General features: G+C 33.3%; 2 protein-coding genes across 2 annotated transcripts; both read right to left on the bottom strand.

Moving 5' to 3' along the window:
- Positions 1-5,508: 5,508 nt before the first annotated feature.
- On the bottom strand, positions 5,509-7,011 carry LOC130711612 (uncharacterized). Its single transcript, XM_057561306.1, has one exon. It carries the CDS (start codon positions 7,009-7,011, stop codon positions 5,509-5,511), a length of 1,503 nt encoding a protein of 500 aa, XP_057417289.1.
- Positions 7,012-14,877: 7,866 nt separating this feature from the next.
- On the bottom strand, positions 14,878-15,688 carry LOC130732211 (uncharacterized). The gene is made up of 2 exons (XM_057584315.1): positions 15,587-15,688; positions 14,878-15,398 (listed from the first exon to the last, which is right to left on the bottom strand). Exons 1-2 carry the CDS (start codon positions 15,654-15,656, stop codon positions 14,998-15,000), a joined length of 471 nt encoding a protein of 156 aa, XP_057440298.1. The 5' UTR covers positions 15,657-15,688; the 3' UTR covers positions 14,878-14,997.
- Between the last annotated feature and the right edge of the window lie 2,895 nt (positions 15,689-18,583).

Genomic DNA, 18,583 nt, shown 5'->3' with positions numbered 1-18,583 from the left:
GGAAAATGCTACCGTTGGAGGGCAGTTCTGGAAAATCCAGCTTCTGCTATGTCTGAGACTGTTAGGTAGGTCGTCAGGAAGGTACAATTGCTTTTGTACTTGGATAGCGACTTGACCTTTAAACCTAGGAGACTTCTGATCAGGGGAATGCTTCATATTGGAACTTGTGAAGCCGGTTGATCAGAGTCAGAGGGAAAGCCCAGATCCTCTGACCATTGTTTCTTCTGATTCTGAACTCAGAGGGAAGTACATGGTCTTCAGAGTATCTTGCTTCTGGACATCAGAACTTCACTAATCAGCTTCTGGATCTTCAGAGTCTTCTACACCATCAGAATATCTGAGCCTTCAGTGTTTCTTGGTTATCAGACTTTCTGGATCTTCAGAACTTCTAGTGACTGAGTCCACATCAGAGTTTGTATAACTTCAGAACTTCTGAAGCTTTTCCACTGTTCATACTGAACATGGTGAATGCGAAAGCGTTGCTTGGGTCGCTCTTTATACACAGTGCTTCTGATTTGTGTGAGATTGAGTTGAGGTCAGAGCCTGTAAATAGCACACTCAGAAAAACACGTTAGAGTACCACAATTGTTCATATCAAAAGGTTAACTTGTAATCATCAAAACATAGAGTTGTACTACTAGAACTTGATCTTACAGTTGTTCTTTTCTAATATATATAGATTTTGTTATTGAAAAAAATATATCACTATCAAAATTTACTCAAACGATCCTACACTAATTATTATATATGATACTCTATCAACTATAAAATTCTAATTCAATATATTACATTAGTTGTAAAATATCATGCATATATATGTCGCGTCGTACACAGCACAAATTAATAGAAAATCAGAATTTGAGTGCGTGGGGCACTTACTGTAAGCTTAAAGTTTAAACTTATGACCGGTGCAATATGAGTGCATGGGGGCATTTGTAATTATTTACTGGGGGCAATACATCTGAATACTAATATCATTAGTGCTTTTTATGAAAATCAGGTGGGGGCATTTGCCCCACCCTTGGCCAATGTACATCCGTCCCTGCTGACGATCGAACTCAACCCAACAAGACAATCTGCCGCATCATTCGCGGTCTTAGAAACATGCACAAGATGAATACTCCACTCATGCATCATTTGAGAATGTAACATTGTAGTTCTAGTTTACTCAAAATTAATCAAATCATATCCAAAAAAAATCACCATTGTTTTCCTATCCAAACAAAACTAAAATTGTCAGTGATTGTAAAAAGACTGCCACTAAACGTAATTTTTCCTTAGATGAACTAAAATTAAACTCGCTTACAAGTTTATGGACTAATTTGATCATTAACCAAAAAAATTATTAAATTTCAGTAATATCAATTATTTACATAAAGAGAACTCTAATACGAGCAATTTAATGCTTAAAAAAATCTTATACTCTCTATTTAGATGTCTAAGCACAATAATTTTTTCTATTATATTTATATTGAAGAAATATTTTAATATTTATTATTTATATAATTACTCTATAGTAATTTTCATATAATGTTAAAAAATATTGTAAATAAACCCGTGTAACGCAGGGGTATAATATCCAGTTATATCTATTTCGCGGTCCCTAAACGTAGCAAACACCATTCATATTGGTTCTTCGTTAAAAAAATCTTATCGGACGTTAACAATTTCCTTTTTTATAAGCTGAAAAATCATTACATTAAATTAAATGAACAAATTAGCTAAAAAAAATTGACAACAAAAAATATTTTATTGAATGAGAAAGACTACATGAGAACACCCCTCTCATGAAATATTGGAGCACCACAACAGACCTTTGAATGCCAAACCCGCCCCTTGGAAGGCAAACTTAGAGAAAGTGTTTCATTAAAACTTTTATAACTTTTATAGGAATATCTCATTTGGGATAAAAACATCTTGATGAGAAAGGGAAATTACGAACCCTTGTTATTCAACCCTTTGATTCAGTGTTTTAAGACTCGGCTCGGACCGGCCGGTCCGACCGGTTGGACCGGGACTCAGTGACCTGACCGGTCCGAGCCTCACCTTAGATCGGTTGTGCATACCACTCAGCTGGAACCGGTTTGAACCGGCCGGTTTAATGATTAAACCGGTGACTCGGCCGGTTTTTTATTAAACCGGCGAGTCACCCCTTTCATGTTTTTTTTTTTATTAATTTGTTGATGGTGGGCCATATATACAAGCCCATTTTTCGGTTGACTATTAACTATTTAACAAATTGGGCCCTTCAAATCGTTTTTTTTATCCAGTTGGAAATATTTGGGATAAAGTTGAACAAAAAACGTGATATTGTGTTTAAAAGTGCAGCCAGCCAGGGGGGTTCGAAGACAGGTCACATAGGATATATGGAGAGTAACTTACCAGTGCACCATCTGACTGTTATTGATTGGAGACGCATTTTAGAATTTATATATTAACTTTATATTGCATTGGACATTTTTTATAATTTTTTAATATACACCGAGTCGAGCAATCGAGCCGAGTTTTAAAACGGAGCTGTGACTCAGTGACTCAGTACCCCGACCGAGTCGATGACCGAGCCGAGTTTTAAAACACTGCTTTGATTGACAGAATATAACGGTATGTTTGGAAAAATCCATCCTTTAGGGTATGTTTGGATTGACAGAATATAACGGAACGGAGTGGAATAAAATATAATGGAATGGAATGGGACAGAGTGGAATGGAATAAAAATCTCATTCTACTGTTTAGATATTCTATGATGGAACGGAACAAAGTTACCATTTCATTGTTTGGACTTTGGATAATGGACAGAGCGGAATGAATTATAACATTTTTATTCCTATAATACCATTTCTTTGGGTATATGAATATAATTTGTTAAATATAATTCTCAAATCAAATCTCAATTCATCCTAATTCTTTCCTTTCTCAAATATGATTTCTCATAATAGATTTGTATCAACCGATAGTATAGACATATACACAAGGACATGGACTTGGTGCTAATCTTCATAGTACCCCATTAGGTCAATTAGCTAGAAAAAGCTAGGGGCTTCAATTCAATTAATACCATCACAGTACTGTCGAATCCCAAGCCTAGTATTTTCAGATCCAAATTCAAAATTTCCCCCTTTTCTAATATAGATTAATTCTTTATGTACAATCAGAATGGAAAAGATGGTGCAGCTCACGAAATCTTGTAGCCGAAAAACCATCTCCGCTTACATAATTAAGGTCGCGCACACTGCACCCTTTCAATCCCACATGACATAGCGATGGTGAATGGTGATTGAGGATAAGTTTGGGGAAAAGGGGTGATCACACAGAGAAGAGTGGAGTTGCAGAGCCATGGAGGAGTGCAATTAAGGAGAAGTTTGAGGAAAAGGTGGATAACAGACATGACATTCATGGGCAAAACTGTAAATTTATATTTTTTTTAAAGGTTTAAATACTTTGCAGGTCCTTGAAATTGCCTGTGCCGTATGAAAATAAGTCCCTGAATTTTTTTTTCCGATTCCGAATCCCTGGAAATTTATTTTTAATCAGAATAAGTCTCTACTCGTGTTTCCAGCTTATGTGCCTCAATTTTTGCTAAATCATTAATTCCACGTGGCTTTTCTATTTTTTTAAATACACATGGATTAAAAAAATAAAATTAAAAAATAAAATTTCAAATTAAAATCTTATTAACCTAATTAACCCTAAATCTAATTAACCCTAAATCCCTAAAAAAATTAAATTTAAATTTAAATGTTTAAATTTAAAATTAAAATTAAAATTAAAATCTTATTAACCAAATTAACCCTAAATCTCTAAAAAGATTTTAATTTTAATTTTAAATGTTTAATTTTATTTTTTTAATTCATGTGGATTTAAAAAAAAATAGAAAAGACATGTGGAATAAATGACTCAACAAAAATTGTGTCACATAGGCTGGAAACACAAGTAGGGACTTTTTTTTTTTTTTTGAAAGCTTAAGATGAAAATATTATTGAAAGATATAAAGGACTTATGAGGACAGTCCCCTCATGAGCATGAAGAATGAAAAATGTCAAAAGACCCCAGTATGAACATCATTATCCCCAAAACCATAGCACCCAACACACCAGGCGACCTAAACCCCAGGCATCACTGATTGGCATAAAAAACGACTCATAGGAATGCCTCATTAAAACCTTGCAAGGAAAAACCCAGTGGGAAAAAACCAAGCAAGGAAAAAGAGCACAACCCTATGAGAAGCCAATATTATTGTTCGCGGCCAACACCTCATCACCATTAGATCATGAATGGTACCCAAAGACTATATTAATTAACACCTCCTTCGCAAAGTACAAACTCATTTCCAGCCAATCCTCATAGCACCTCCAATCTGCGAGGCTTCCTCCCTGTAGACATGGTTAACCTCTCTACAAAAAACAACCAAGTAAACACTAACAGCAAAACAACATCAAAATAACATCAACACTCCTCCTCCGAAAGAGAACCATATTAGTTGAGATGGGGATGGTTTTGACGAATTTGAGCCTCTAAACCACGAAGCATCAACGCTTCCGACCCTCGCGGTTTCAACCCCAATTGTTTACCAAGTAGCCAAGTTCTCTGAGCCCTAGTTGACACTCCATCTTCCCCCTGTAACGGCTCTAAAAAATCGACTGGGAGAGGTTGAGGCTTATTTTTACTTCCCTTGGGTCGCCCTCGCTGAGAACTCTTCGTGGTGGACTTTGTGTTTTGAGAGTTCTTTACTGCCGGAGTCACCAGATCAACAGAAGCATGAGGGTCAGGGGAACACGTGAGAGGGAAACACGTTGGGGATGGCGACGCCGGAGAAGAAGCGAGACGCACAGTAGCAGAAGGAGATGCGCGTTGTCGAATTATTTGGTGCGGAGACGTGTGAACAAAAACGTCTGTAATGCCACGCATCTCAGAAGCTGGCAACGATGCTGAAGTTTTCTCAATATCCAAAAACCCTTTTTGTTGAGTTGTGATGCTAGGCAAACAGACCCCAACCCCAGTTAACTGAGCTAATTTCTGCGGGCCCCAGTTTGGTGTTTTGAAAGGCCAACAAATATTTGATTTCGGAATCAGATCCTGAGCATTAAAAGAATAACCAGTAACTGCAAATCCTTTATCTTGATTTTGAATATATTTATCCAAGATTTGATTTCCATTAAAACAAATATCTTCAGCTTTTAACTTATTCCTCCACTCCTTAATCTCCTCTAACGTATAACCAGAGTCAATGAGTACCTGTAAACGTTCCTTCTGTTCCTCCCCTGACTTGATGGCTTCCAAGGTTTGAATATTTCTTGAATCATTTGAATTCGAATTCTTCTCAACTCCCTCACCCATAACTGACGCCTTGATCATCTCCGCAACTGCCGCTGGCATCTCCTCATTCGCCGGAAAGTTTTCCCCCTCCGGCAGCACCACGCACACAGCCGCCATCCCTCCCTCCGACGCTGAAACGCCACAAAATTTTAAGCCTTCCATCACGCCGTCCCTGTAAACCTCGTCTTCGTCATCTTAATCATGAACTGCAGATTCGTAATCTTTTTCATAAGGGTTTTGCACATCCAACAAACCCGCACCATCCTCTCTACCGACATCCCCCAAACTCCCGTCATCATAGCTCTCATCATCCTCTGAGTTGTAGATTTTGACTGGCGTCGACGGCATGACCTCTACTGTCCCATAGTCGTACGCTACCAGATCCTTCTCAACCAAAATTATGCACGACGTTCCGCTAACATCAACCGACATGGTAAAACTGTGTAGAATTGGATGATGCATACGTACCAAAATGCGAGCAAAATCAGGTCTATGGCGCAAAGAAGTAGCTGAATCAGACATAACATAGGTCCCTAGCCTATTTCCAACAGAAGAGAAAAACGATTCAGTCCATAAACCCAACGGAACCTGCCACAGACGTATCCAGACATGTTGTACGATGCCAAAAGAAAAGACATTGCAAGGCTTAATATCGTACAACTTTTGCTCTAAGAAAAAACCGCACTCTGCAATTGTCTCTTCCATTTCTTCCTTCTTTTCGAATTCCAAAAGCACTTCATCTGCACCAAGCGGGATTAAGCGAAAGTTAAACAAGCCAATCTGACTGAATTGTTCCTGTAAGTCTTCCACAGGCATAGACAGCAGTGTGCGTGCCCTAGCACATCTCTGGACCCATTTGTCATCCACATCAGACGCTGCGAAACGTAGCTGGCACCCGTCAGACTGGAAAGCAACACCTTGTGCCTGAAACGAAGTAACCTTATTCTCTGCTGGCAAACCTTGTTCATTCTTTTGCTGCTGAGTTTTTGGTCTCCACACCTTCCGTTTGGCTTCAAAATTATGTGTCCCTGATGAAGGAACCGCAGGGGAGGAAAATGGTCGTTGAATCTTCGCTTTCTGAACCACAAGATAGTTACCGTCTAATCGCATGCCATGGAACATGCGAATCGCCTTCCATGCCTCAACATCACTGTAATAGCGCAAGAATCCAAAGCGAAAGCGCCGTTGATATTTCTTCTTCTGTTGAATAAACACATGCCGAAGCCTCCCTGCCTTCTCAAAGATTGCTCTTAATTTCTGTAATGTCATCCTCTCTCCCAAACCATCCACAAAAACCGAGAAGGACTCCTTTAACTGATTGGATCTCTGAGTCCCATTGCTTCTTGTCTGAAGACGGGTACCTTGCTGTTGCCTGGATTTTGTAGCACCCCCTTGATAATTTGGTGATGGCTGCCAATGCGATTGAAACCTCCCTGATCTATCTCTCCGGATCCCTCTTTCTGAATAATTCCTAAAAGCTCCATTTTGTTGCCATTGTCCAGCACGAGCACCTCCATAACGTTGCTGTCCCAAATTCTGGTTTGAAGGTCGTTTGGAACCCCAGAAAGAATTTCCACGTCGTCGCCCTGTTTGCTCCTCTTCCCTACGCCGTGCGAAATTCCTTTTCGGGTGACTCCATGGTCGCTGCCACCACGACGGAGCCTCCCTGCCATAGCCCCCATTTCTGCCTTCTCTCATCCCAAATTCTTCTATTATTACAACATACACGAGTAGGGACTTATTCTGATTAAAAAAAAATTTCAGGAATTCGGAATCGGAAAAAAAATTTCAAGGACTTATTTTCGTACGACAGACAATTGCAGGGACCTATAGAGTATTTAAGCCTTTTTTAAATGGTGAAATTCTAGTTCCATCCCATACCTCCCAATTTGGGGGGAAAGCAAAATGATGGAAACCAAAGGAATTGGGTGGTACACATCCCACTCATTTCCATCCCATCCCACCCTTCACTAACATACCCAAACAATGGAATATAAAAATATTTCATCTCATCCCCTTCCCATCCCACTCCATACCATCAATCCAAACATACCCTTAATTTGAAAGTTGATTGGAAAATAAACGGTTCAGAATATTGGCCTCGAATCTTTCATCCTTTGATGTTTTCATAAGAGAACCTCAATCATCAAAGCTTCTAAGTTCTAGCAGATGAGGTGGATGTAAACAGGAAGAAAATTGGGTTGTGGTGAGGTTTGATGGTGATGGAAGGATTGATGAAGAAGATGAAGAAGTAAGAAGAAGATGATGAGAATAAGGAGACTAGGACTTTGTGTTTTTAATTTTTCATTGAGTTTTTTTAATTGTAATCAATTTTTTAGTTAATTTGTTTTTTTTAATTTAAATTAATGATTTCCACGTAGGTAAAAAAATGTATACGTTAACGTCCGTTAAGCTATTTTTGACATTTAGTTTTTTGTTCAGATGCAGAATGGCTATCCCAAGATTGTGGTACTCTTTTTCCTTAGTTGGTTTTTATCGCATTGAGTTTTTTCAAGTAAGGTTTTAATGAGGTTCTTTCTTGAGATTTTGTCTAAGTCATTTTGTGGGTTGGTGGTGGGTTCTTCTCAAAGCTCTGTCTGTATCCGATGTTTATGCCTTTTGTCAGTTCAAATTGTACTTGCTACTTGCCTTGAGTTGTTTTATACTCAGGCTATTATTATATATTCATTCATCTTTCGAAAAAAATGAATGAAGTTTGTCACATTTAGGGACCGTGAGATGGATAAAAGTAGTTTAGGGACGAATGTGACAGCGTCTGACACTTTCAGTAACCAAAGTAAGTATTTATCCAATCATTGACACTTGAAAGTGGTTTGCGTGATGTTAAGTGGCTCCTTCCTTCATATCCTCACGTAGTGGTACTGGTAGCAAACTATTTAGCCCATGTTGGACACAAATTACCATTTGGTTTAGAGTTTAGTTTCTATGCACTAACGATTTATTTACACAGTCAACCAAGATGTGAGAAAACATGTTTTTTTTATTTAATTTCATTTATTAACGTGATACATCCTTACAAGCTGATTGATTGAAGATATAAAAAAACTTTACACTACCAATACATCATCTTTTTTCTCATTTATTAATTTGAATTCAATTTAAAAATAAATAAAATTTATTCATAAAGCATTTTATATAATTAATTTATCGGTTCAATAATAAATTTTGATTAATACATGATAATGTGAGTATTAACTTTGATATCAAATTATAATCATGGAATGAATCACCAAATTGTCATGAATCAAAATGAGTCACTCAATTCTGTTTGGAATGTATAAACATAAGTACACTTATTTTTTACCTTAATTTTATCTATTTCTCTCTTCTTTCTCAATCAAATCATCTATCACATTTTTACTTTCTCTCTCATATCTTCATATCTCTCTCCCTCTTTATCCACCTCTTCACATTGAAAATGAGGTGTGAAGAAATGGTTATTCTTAATGGAATCCGCCGAAGGTCGGCCCAACCCTAAATAAGGTCTAAAACAAATTTTAAAGTGAGATCTTTTTGACTAATGCTTGGTGTTTCGGGGTTTTCTCAGTTAATAAAAAAAATTGGAGTATTTTTTACTTAATAAAAAAATAAAAATTTGGGTGGTTTTATTCTTAAGCCGGCCCTAAATCAGCTAAGTCCTAGGGAGCCTAATGTACAACAAGTTCAACTTGAAATCTATATATATTAGAAAAGAACAACTTCTAGCATGACGTGTCGCTCTCACAGGCCAAGTTAGTGACGTGTCGCTCCCAGATTAATTCTCACATAATATTTTACATGTAAGCTCTTTCTCCTTGGCCCCACTTGCCACATGTGCCCTGATTTTTACTTACCTTATTTCTCCTTAATAAAAAAATACATTTTTAAATTTTAGATTTGATTAGGATTTAGGTTTTTTATTTCTTGATTTTATCTTAATTTAGTTTTGATTTATTTTTAGAGTATTAATTAATTTTTATGGTATTTTTATTGAATTTTTGGATTTTTAATTAATTCCGGATTTTATGAGTTTTTATTGTGATTTGCTAGATTTTGATAGTTTTTATCTATTTTTATTTAGTACATTTTTAAATTTTAGATTTGATTAGGGTTTATGTTGTTTATTTTTGTATTTTATCTTAATTTATATTATTATTTATTTTTAGAGTATTAATTATTTTTTATGGTATTTTTATTGAATTTTCGGATTTTTAATTAATTTCGGATTTTATGAGTTTTTATTGTGATTTGCTAGATTTTGATAGTTTTTATCTATATTTATTTAGAACATTTTTAAATTTTATATATATTAGAAAAGAACAACTTCTAGCATGACGTGTCGCTCTCACATACCAAGTTAGTGACGTGTCGCTCCCAGATTAATTCTCACCTAATATTTTACATGTAAGCTCTTTCTCCTTGACCCTATTTGCCACATGTGCCCTGATTTTTACTTACCTTATTTCTCCTTAATAAAAAAATAAATTTTTTAAATTTTAGATTTGATTAGGATTTAGGTTTTTTATTTCTTGATTTTATCTTAATTTATTTTTGATTTATTTTTGATTTATTTTTAGAGTATTAATTAATTTTTATGGTATTTTTATTGAATTTTCGGATTTTTAATTAATTCCGGATTTTATGAGTTTTTATTGTGATTTGCTAGATTTTGATAGTTTTTATCTTTTTTTATTTAGTGCATTTTTAAATTTTAGATTTGATTAGGATTTATGTTGTTTATTTCTGTATTTTATCTTAATTTATATTATTATTTATTTTTTTATGGTATTTTTATTGAATTTTCGGATTTTTAATTAATTCCTGATTTTATGAGTTTTTATTGTGATTTGCTAGATTTTGATAGTTTATATCTATATTTATTTGGTACATTTTTTAATTTTAGATTTGATTAGGATTTATGTTGTTTATTTCATGATTTTATCTTAATATAAAATCTGTGATAAGTGATTTAAATCAATAATACATCCCATCAGCAAAAACCCTCTTAAAACCCTGCCTACCTCCACTATCTCCTCCATGAAATTCATCTCCTCCTTGCAATTTTCATCTCATCTCTCAACTGAACGGAACCACCCCCACAAAATCGTCTCATCTCTCAACGGAACCACTTTGCCATCGACTTGCAATCGCATCCCTCCGATTTGCTGCCTTGGACTGATTGGGAAGGTTGCAGATGGAGGTTTCAAATTATTTTCTTCATTTGCTTGCATAATATGTTATGGTTTTTTCAAATTTATTTTACTTTACCTTTAACTTTCATTCACTCATGTTTGACTTCAAGGTCAATTTCGTTCATCACTTGCCATACTAATTTTAAATTCTTTTCTTCAGGTTTTTTTTTATAGATATTCCACCAAAAGAGATTCTATGGAAGCCATGGATGGTGAGTCCATTTTATATTCTATATGGAATTTTGCAATATTTTGATTTGTTTTTTATGTTTTTTTATTCTCCTTTGTATGTGATTCTACAGGAAATATTTTATTATATTTTAGAGTTATTTTTAGAGTATAAATCAATTAGGATTTAGGTGGTTTATTTTTATCTTAAATTAATTAATACTCTAAAAAAATCCGAATTTTTATCTTATTTTTATTAAATATTTTTTAAAGATTTTGTTTTGTTTTTATTGTCAATTTGTTAGATAGCCTCTCTTATGTTGTGCTATTTTATCTTGAAACCTGAATTTTAAAAGATTTTCCCTAATTATCTAAGATTTAAATAAATTATATTTTGAAAGAAGATTTACTACTACTCCTTACTAAATTTATAATGATGGCTTCGACTCCCCTCTTTGTCACGTTCCATGACTCAATTGGAGAGCTGGCCGGAAAAAGTGGTGAGCATTCTCCCTTTTCCTCTTCAAATTCCTTCTTTGCATAGTTTTGTTTATGTCTAATCTTATTTTGACTCGGGTTATAGGTGACGGTTCCGCCAATCTACCTACGCGTGTTGCTCCAAAATTAGTTTCTTGATATAATATTGTAGGTTGAAATGATTTTCTTGATCTAAGACATATTATGATTTGTTTTTTCAGACTATGCTAAGGAATGAAGAATGCAGGAGATTTCAAAAAAAAATTAGAGAAGAATTGTTGAAGTACACTAAAGGCTCGAGATAGAGTTTGGGAAGGAAAAGCATGTGGCTTAATGCTTTTAATTTCTGAGGTAGGAGAATGAATCCTTTTAGTTAAAAGTTCTTTATGTCTAGCATTTGATTCATAAGATTAATGTATTGGTTTGAAGCTACTTATGTGTCTGTTTTTAATTTTATTCTTTATGTGTTTTGGTTGGTTCAATTAGGCTAATTTGAATCAAATGCCTTAAAGAAATCAAGGCACTACTTGAAATAAGGTATGAGAAGCTAGAAGAAGGAAATGAGTTGTAGACAGGAGAATAGAGAGACAGAGAGAGAGAGGAGGGTGATTGCACACAAAGAATGCTAATGAAGTGGATATGTTACTTTCAAACAAAAGCTATATTGGATAAGATTTGAAAAATAATTTAAAGAAATTTTAAAATTATTTTCCAAGAACTCCTATGCCATTTTGTTATAGCCTTGCTAAACTATTCAACTAGGTTCTCTAATGCTTTGTTTGATATGGTAGTGAAAGAGAAGAGAGAAATAGAGGAGAGAGAGAGATAAGAGTTAGTGTGTTTGATTGGCAAGGGATGAGAGATAAAGTGGCAGATTTTGTGGGTCCAATGTATTTTTTCAATCTTCTCATTTTGAGTAGACATAGAACAAAGTTTGATCAATTTTTTTAGCTTTCCAATTGTAATCTTATTAATTTTTTTGGTTATTGGGAGGGAGTAATCTTATTAATTTATTAAGCCTATCATTATTTTTATATTTTGATATTTTTATTTTTATTTAAATGTCGATTCATGGCAAACTAATTCCCTCTCTTATTCTCTATTTAACCCAACGATGGGAGAGAATCTACGTCATTCTTTCTCTACTATCACAGCTCTCATACAAACAACTTATATAATTTACTCTATACCACACGTATTTCTCTATACTCATCACATTTTGTTATATTTTTTATTAATGTCAACTCCAACAATCAATTTGCCGTGCAACGCACGGGTAAAAAACACTAGGGGATAAACAAGGGGTAGTTTCAAACTCCAAGCGCAATGTTGTCTACCAAGAAGTTTTTTAGAACATATGAGTGGTTAGTTTAATTTTTTATCTTAATAGTTTTTTTAATACAAACTGACTTCTAAGTGACCTAACTTTATTTCATAGTTAACATGATGTCTATGACATCTTATAAGTTGATGAACATCTGATGCAAAAATATTATTGTCGGTTTAAGGTTCGTTCTATTTTCCCTTACAATGAAATAATTCTTTATTGATTAAAACAAGTATGTACAAAGTCTGATATATATCTTAAATTTTGTAGGCACCCTGCAATATTGGCTCAAACATGGATGACTTGAAATAAAAAAAATGAGGTCATACTTTATGATTTATCTTTCACAATTCAGATTTGTGCTACTATCACGTTCTTTTTTTTTCCATGATTAATATGTATTTATCATCTACTTTATTGGTGATTCTTTTTTGTCCACTTTCCTTAGCATTTCAGACTCTTCTATTTCATCTATTGTTTAATAATCACTTTTTTTTTTAAATTAAATATGTAACAGAATCACAGTTGTTATCTAATGTATTGACACGTTGAATTTTTTGAAAAAGAATCACGTGCTATTTCTTCCATTTTCAAAAAAAGAATAATTTTTTAATGAATGTACTAAGGGTGGAATCACGTTGTGGTAATAGGACAGTCGTCACCCTTAGACACAAAATTGTTACTTGATATACTATAAAAGATCATAAACTCCCTATATATTTCGGCTCTTCTCCTTTAGAAGACAAATTTCAAGTAGACGAATCAATATATATTTCTTACACATTTTATTATTATATGCAACTAAAGTAGTGTTGACAAACTACTAATAAAAAAGTCAAACTTTTTTTTTGAAAGATATATATATATTTATCTTTCAAAAAAAAAAGTTTGACTTTTTTATTAGTAGTTTGTCAACACTACTTTAGTTGCATATAATCAAAAGGCTTGAGAGCAAACTCTTAAGTAGGAAATACAAACCAACCAACACCGGCGGAAAAAACCCGAAAGTACACCCAAAGATCGAGCCAGACAAAAACCAAACAGAAGAAACCCAAAGACAGAAAGATAGGAAAACCTAGAAAGTGCCGGAAAGAAAACAGGACAGAGCAAACAAACCAAAAAAAAATTCCGATATATTTCATAAATTTTGTAGGTACCTTGCAATATTAACTCAAACTTGGATGACTTGGTATAAACACAAAATGATGTCATACTTTATGATTTATCTTTTACAATCCTGATTAGTGTTACTATCACATCCTTTTTTTTCCATAATATGTGTTTATCGTTTGCTTTATTGGTGATTCCTTATATCTATTATTTGTGTCATTGTTTTCATGTTCATGAAGAATGTGAAACGATTTCATCTTGATCTCAATCAGGCTTAGATGACAAGTCTTTTGATCCACTTTGCTTAGCATTTGAGACCCTTCTATTTCATATGTTGTTTAATATATTTTAAATAATCAAATAATTGATTGATGTATCAAATACGATAGACATATTCCCCGTGCAACGCGCGGGTAAAAAAACACTAGAATTTCCCCTTCTATATTGATTTATGAAATTTATAAGATTTTGTTTCTCTGATAAATGAGAATCCATTGAGTAAGATGATTTGCATTTAAGTCTGCTCTGAAACCTAAAAGTGGTTGTTGTTTGTATTTGCGTATAATTTTCAATTGTATGTTTTAATTTTAAAGTACTATAATGCTATCTACGTGAGATTTTGTTTTATATAAAAAGTATCATTATACTTTTTTTATACAATCATTATATTCTAAACTAATTAATTGATATTATTTTAATAGAATAAATTTAATATAATTAACTTTAGTATTATTTTCAAAATTTTAAGAGTGTATATTTATATAAGTATATAACTATAATAATTTGTTAATAAGAAAAGTAAGAGGAATACAAAATATTAATACATATGTACTATAAAATTATGACATGAATTTATTAGTGCTAACAAATTAGAGTTACGAGATTTCACGGGGAGAAACATTTTACATGAAAATGAAAATTTGTACGAGTTAAAAAAAATAAAATTCATTTTCTATAACTTAAGTGTATCTTTAATAATTTAAAAAATAATTATATATTTATGTATTGTTATATATCTAAAACAAAAAAGCATTACCCTTTATGCAACACGAGTATACATCTTCACAAACAAAATTCAGTTATACCTCACATATGCAAAAATTAAAGCTTTTGGTTTATTAACTTCTGTGTTTTTGTGCTCTTTAAATATCTACATCTTTATTATGATTATTCTTACATTCTTAGCATCTTAAATATTTATAATTTAAAATATGAATCGATGTATCAAATACAATAGACATATTCCCCGTGCAACGCGCGGGTAAAAAAGCACTAGTTAAAAATTAAAATAAGAACTACTAACAATAAACCCAAACGTGATCAAAGGCAATCCATTTCATCAAGGTAAAGCCAGGTTTCTTTTGCGCAGCCTTTTAAAAAGTTTCTGATATGTATTAACAGATAGAATTCTTAATCACTATCAGAAGAATCGGCATAACCGCCTGAAGGTAAAAGGTAATCCAATTCTTCAGCGGTTCGATCAGCGAAACCGTTGGTGCCGGATGAGGAATTTGACGTGGTCAGGGTGCGGCGGGTGGTCCGTTCAAGAGTTTGGTTGAAGATGTCGAACCTGTAGAGTTTCTCATCTTTTGTAGGGTATGTTTTGCTATATTCCTTGCACCAGCTATGGAAAAGTAATCTGGCTTCCCATTGAGAATAGAGATTGCCATTGGGATTCAAATAGAAACGGAGATTGATAGGGTCGATCAAGGGCGCCAAAATGTAGCTGAGAGTGAAAACCAACACTTTTCTGAGATATGAAACAACAGCGTGAATGACACCACCACTCTTCTCTTCTAATTCCTTGTCAACTAAACCAGCAATTAACCAGAAACAAAAACAAGTCACACAAGATAAGAAACTAAAAGAAATAATCCATTGACGCTGACCGAAAGAGAGAGATTCATAGCAATTTTGTAAGATTCAACCATCAATGTTAATGGAAGATTGCGGGTTTAATAATGAAGAAAAAATAAACTGAGTGGTTGAGGGCTTTAACCTTTAGGGTCGGACTCCGAAGGGAGCGCGAGGGATGTGACCTTGGAGAGACGGAGGTGAAGCGAACACATCGATCGGAAAGTGGCTGTTGCGGCGGTTGAGATTGCAGAGAGGAGAGGAGAGGGTGAAATCAGTGTTTTTTTTTATTTAAAAAATCAAATTTTAAAAATGCCTCCTTGAGATTATTTAATTGATTTTTCCACATGAGTAACTATATTTTTATTTTAATTAAAATTAAAATGGAAGGTAATCATTGGTACTTATTTGAGTTTAAGTGTTCGGAGTTCAGACAAAATCTAGCACAACTGATAGATAGCTGAACTACTTAAGTATTTAGTTCAAAATTTGATCCCTAAACAGTGCGTATGAAAAATGATTTATTGAAAGAGATCCACCCATTTAACATAATCTCAGGACCTTAGGGATACCTTGAGAAAAAGTTGAGTGTCAGTGTAAAACATTTTTACACTATAAAAATTAAACTATTTAATCAATTATTCATTAAACAAAAAATTAGTATTCAAATATGTTCAATATTTTACGTTATAATTATTTAAATTACTAAAAAGAAATAGCACTGAGAGAAGGAAAGAGTGACATTTGATTTTTTTTAACTAAAACATTCAAGGGGCAAGTTTGGTAAAAAAAAACAATCAAAAAGAAATTAATTGATATTAGGTTGTATCTTGAACCAAGAATTCTACAAGGCTCATTGATGCTTTTTCGGAGGATTATACGACTCATTGTTTTGGAGGATATAGAAATTCTCTTTTTTTCCTCTCATTCACGATTTCAAATTGCATTGTGAGGAGAGGGGGTTATGACTCTGTTCATTTGACTTTTCTTCAACTTTTCCAATTATTAGAATATGAGATAATTCGGTGCCTTTCATTAATCAGTAACAAGAGTCTTGAATTATGCCCTTCTTTTCTACTCATGAGATCTTAGAATAATCTTTTTACTAAAAAAATTCTACTGTAAGACCACTATGAGAGAGTACGAATTTAAAAATAATTGAAAGAGAGACAAGGAATATTTTTTTAGGGTAGACAGACAAGGAATTTGGTGTGTCGTTTAATGGAACGTACATATCTTTTTTTTTCATTTAAAAGATAGTAAGTCAAGCATTATTCTCATATTGTTATGCAGTTTTTACTTATTTTTTCAAACTACGATCAAATAGAGATTTGGTTATATAACTAATTGGTTTGAATCTGAAGGACCGGAAGCTCCTCTATTCGGTATGGTTTCAGTCTTTGATTCATGAATTTGCTTATGAGAACCATCCAGGAAAAGCACCAAGACTCTTAAACCTTCTTTAATTTGTAGAAATAAGATTATGCATCAGGCTTCTCTCAAACATTGAGTTTCTTGATTTCAGCCTCTCAACAATCCAATTCTTAAACCGTGGTTTCTGAATTTCATCCTCATATAAAGTATTTTTATTAATTTGATGCAGATTATCAAAGAAGAAGGAAAACATATAAATGTTTGATGGATTCAGATGACATTGATATGAATTTTGAGGAAGCTTTTTGCTTAATTATTTCTTCTTGGTATCTTCGTCATTTTAACTCTAATAACTAGGCTATCCTCATGAAGTCTAGGGACATTTTTAGTATTGGTTAACTCTAATATTTAAACCATGTTTTTTATTTATATTGCTCGCTTAATTTTATTATGTATATATCAATCTAATATTCGCAGGTTATGTGATTTAATAAATAGTAATCAATACTTTTTCTTTACACCATCTAATACAACTATGCGCAAGGGAGAGATAATAATATAATAGTGAGAAACAAAGATATAACATGGGATAGTGATAGCAAAATAAGAAAGAGATGGAGAGAAAAAATAGGTGATTTTTTTTTGCAAGGAGGTGAAAATTAAATTAAAGAAAAATGAGTATACGTATATTATAGTTAAACTTTATTCTAACTAAGTTTCTATATGTTGAAAAATATTTTAGAATAGCTTTAATATTATCTTTACTTACAAAAAAAAATAATCAATATTATCTTTAATTTTTAAAATTATGAATTAAATTGTGATTGATTAAAAAATATCAAATTATGAAACTCATTGACTCAATCATATGGATAAAGAAATCAAGAGTTATACGAACTTGAATACTTAATGCCTGTGCTATGGTGAGATATTTTCAAGTAGTGTTAAAATCAAGAATTTAAGCATATTCTTTGTACTAAAAATATATTTAAAAATATAATAAAAACACTAAAAATAATTAAATATATTTAAATTTTAAAAACACCCATGCATTGCACGAGCTATTTGCTGGGAACAACATTGGCAAAGTCATATCTGCAGAACTTCCTGATCCACTGTTATATCTCAAGTTGCACGCTATAGTTTCTAACTTCATGATACATGGACCGTGTGGTAGTGCAAAAAAAAATCACCATGCATGGAGAATGGTAGGTGCGCACTAAGTTCTTTCTGAATAAATTTTAAAACACCACCACTATTGACCAAAAAGACTACCTGCAGTATAGAAGAAGGCAAACAAGGATTGTAATTATGAGAAAAGACATTGAAATTGATAACATGTATGTTACTTATTACAGTTGTAATATGCATTGCGAATACAGTAAACTGATACCAATTTGGAAAAACATAACTTCGTGAAAAAATGAAAGATAACTCAGATATGTTATTTATTACAATTGTAATATGCATGTAACATATTTTACATTGCAGGTGTGTTGTGCCTTACAATTTCACTCTTCTTATGAAGTATCAAGCTCACATTAATGTAGAGTATTGTAACAAGTCCAATGCTATAAAATATTTGTTCAAATATATCAACAAAGACACAGACCGAGCAATGCTTGAAATTTCAAATAAGGACAACGATGCTCAAGCGAAAGAGCCAGTGGACAAGGTAAAGAAATATTATGATTGTCGTTATTTTTCTCCGTGTGAGGCAGCTTGGAGAACATTTGACTTTACCATACACAAACGATAGTCGTCGTTG

Source organism: Lotus japonicus, chromosome 1, assembly GCF_012489685.1.
Source record: "Lotus japonicus ecotype B-129 chromosome 1, LjGifu_v1.2".
NCBI classification, from domain to species: domain Eukaryota; kingdom Viridiplantae; phylum Streptophyta; class Magnoliopsida; order Fabales; family Fabaceae; genus Lotus; species Lotus japonicus.
This window is presented reverse-complemented; position numbering and strand designations above follow the sequence as displayed.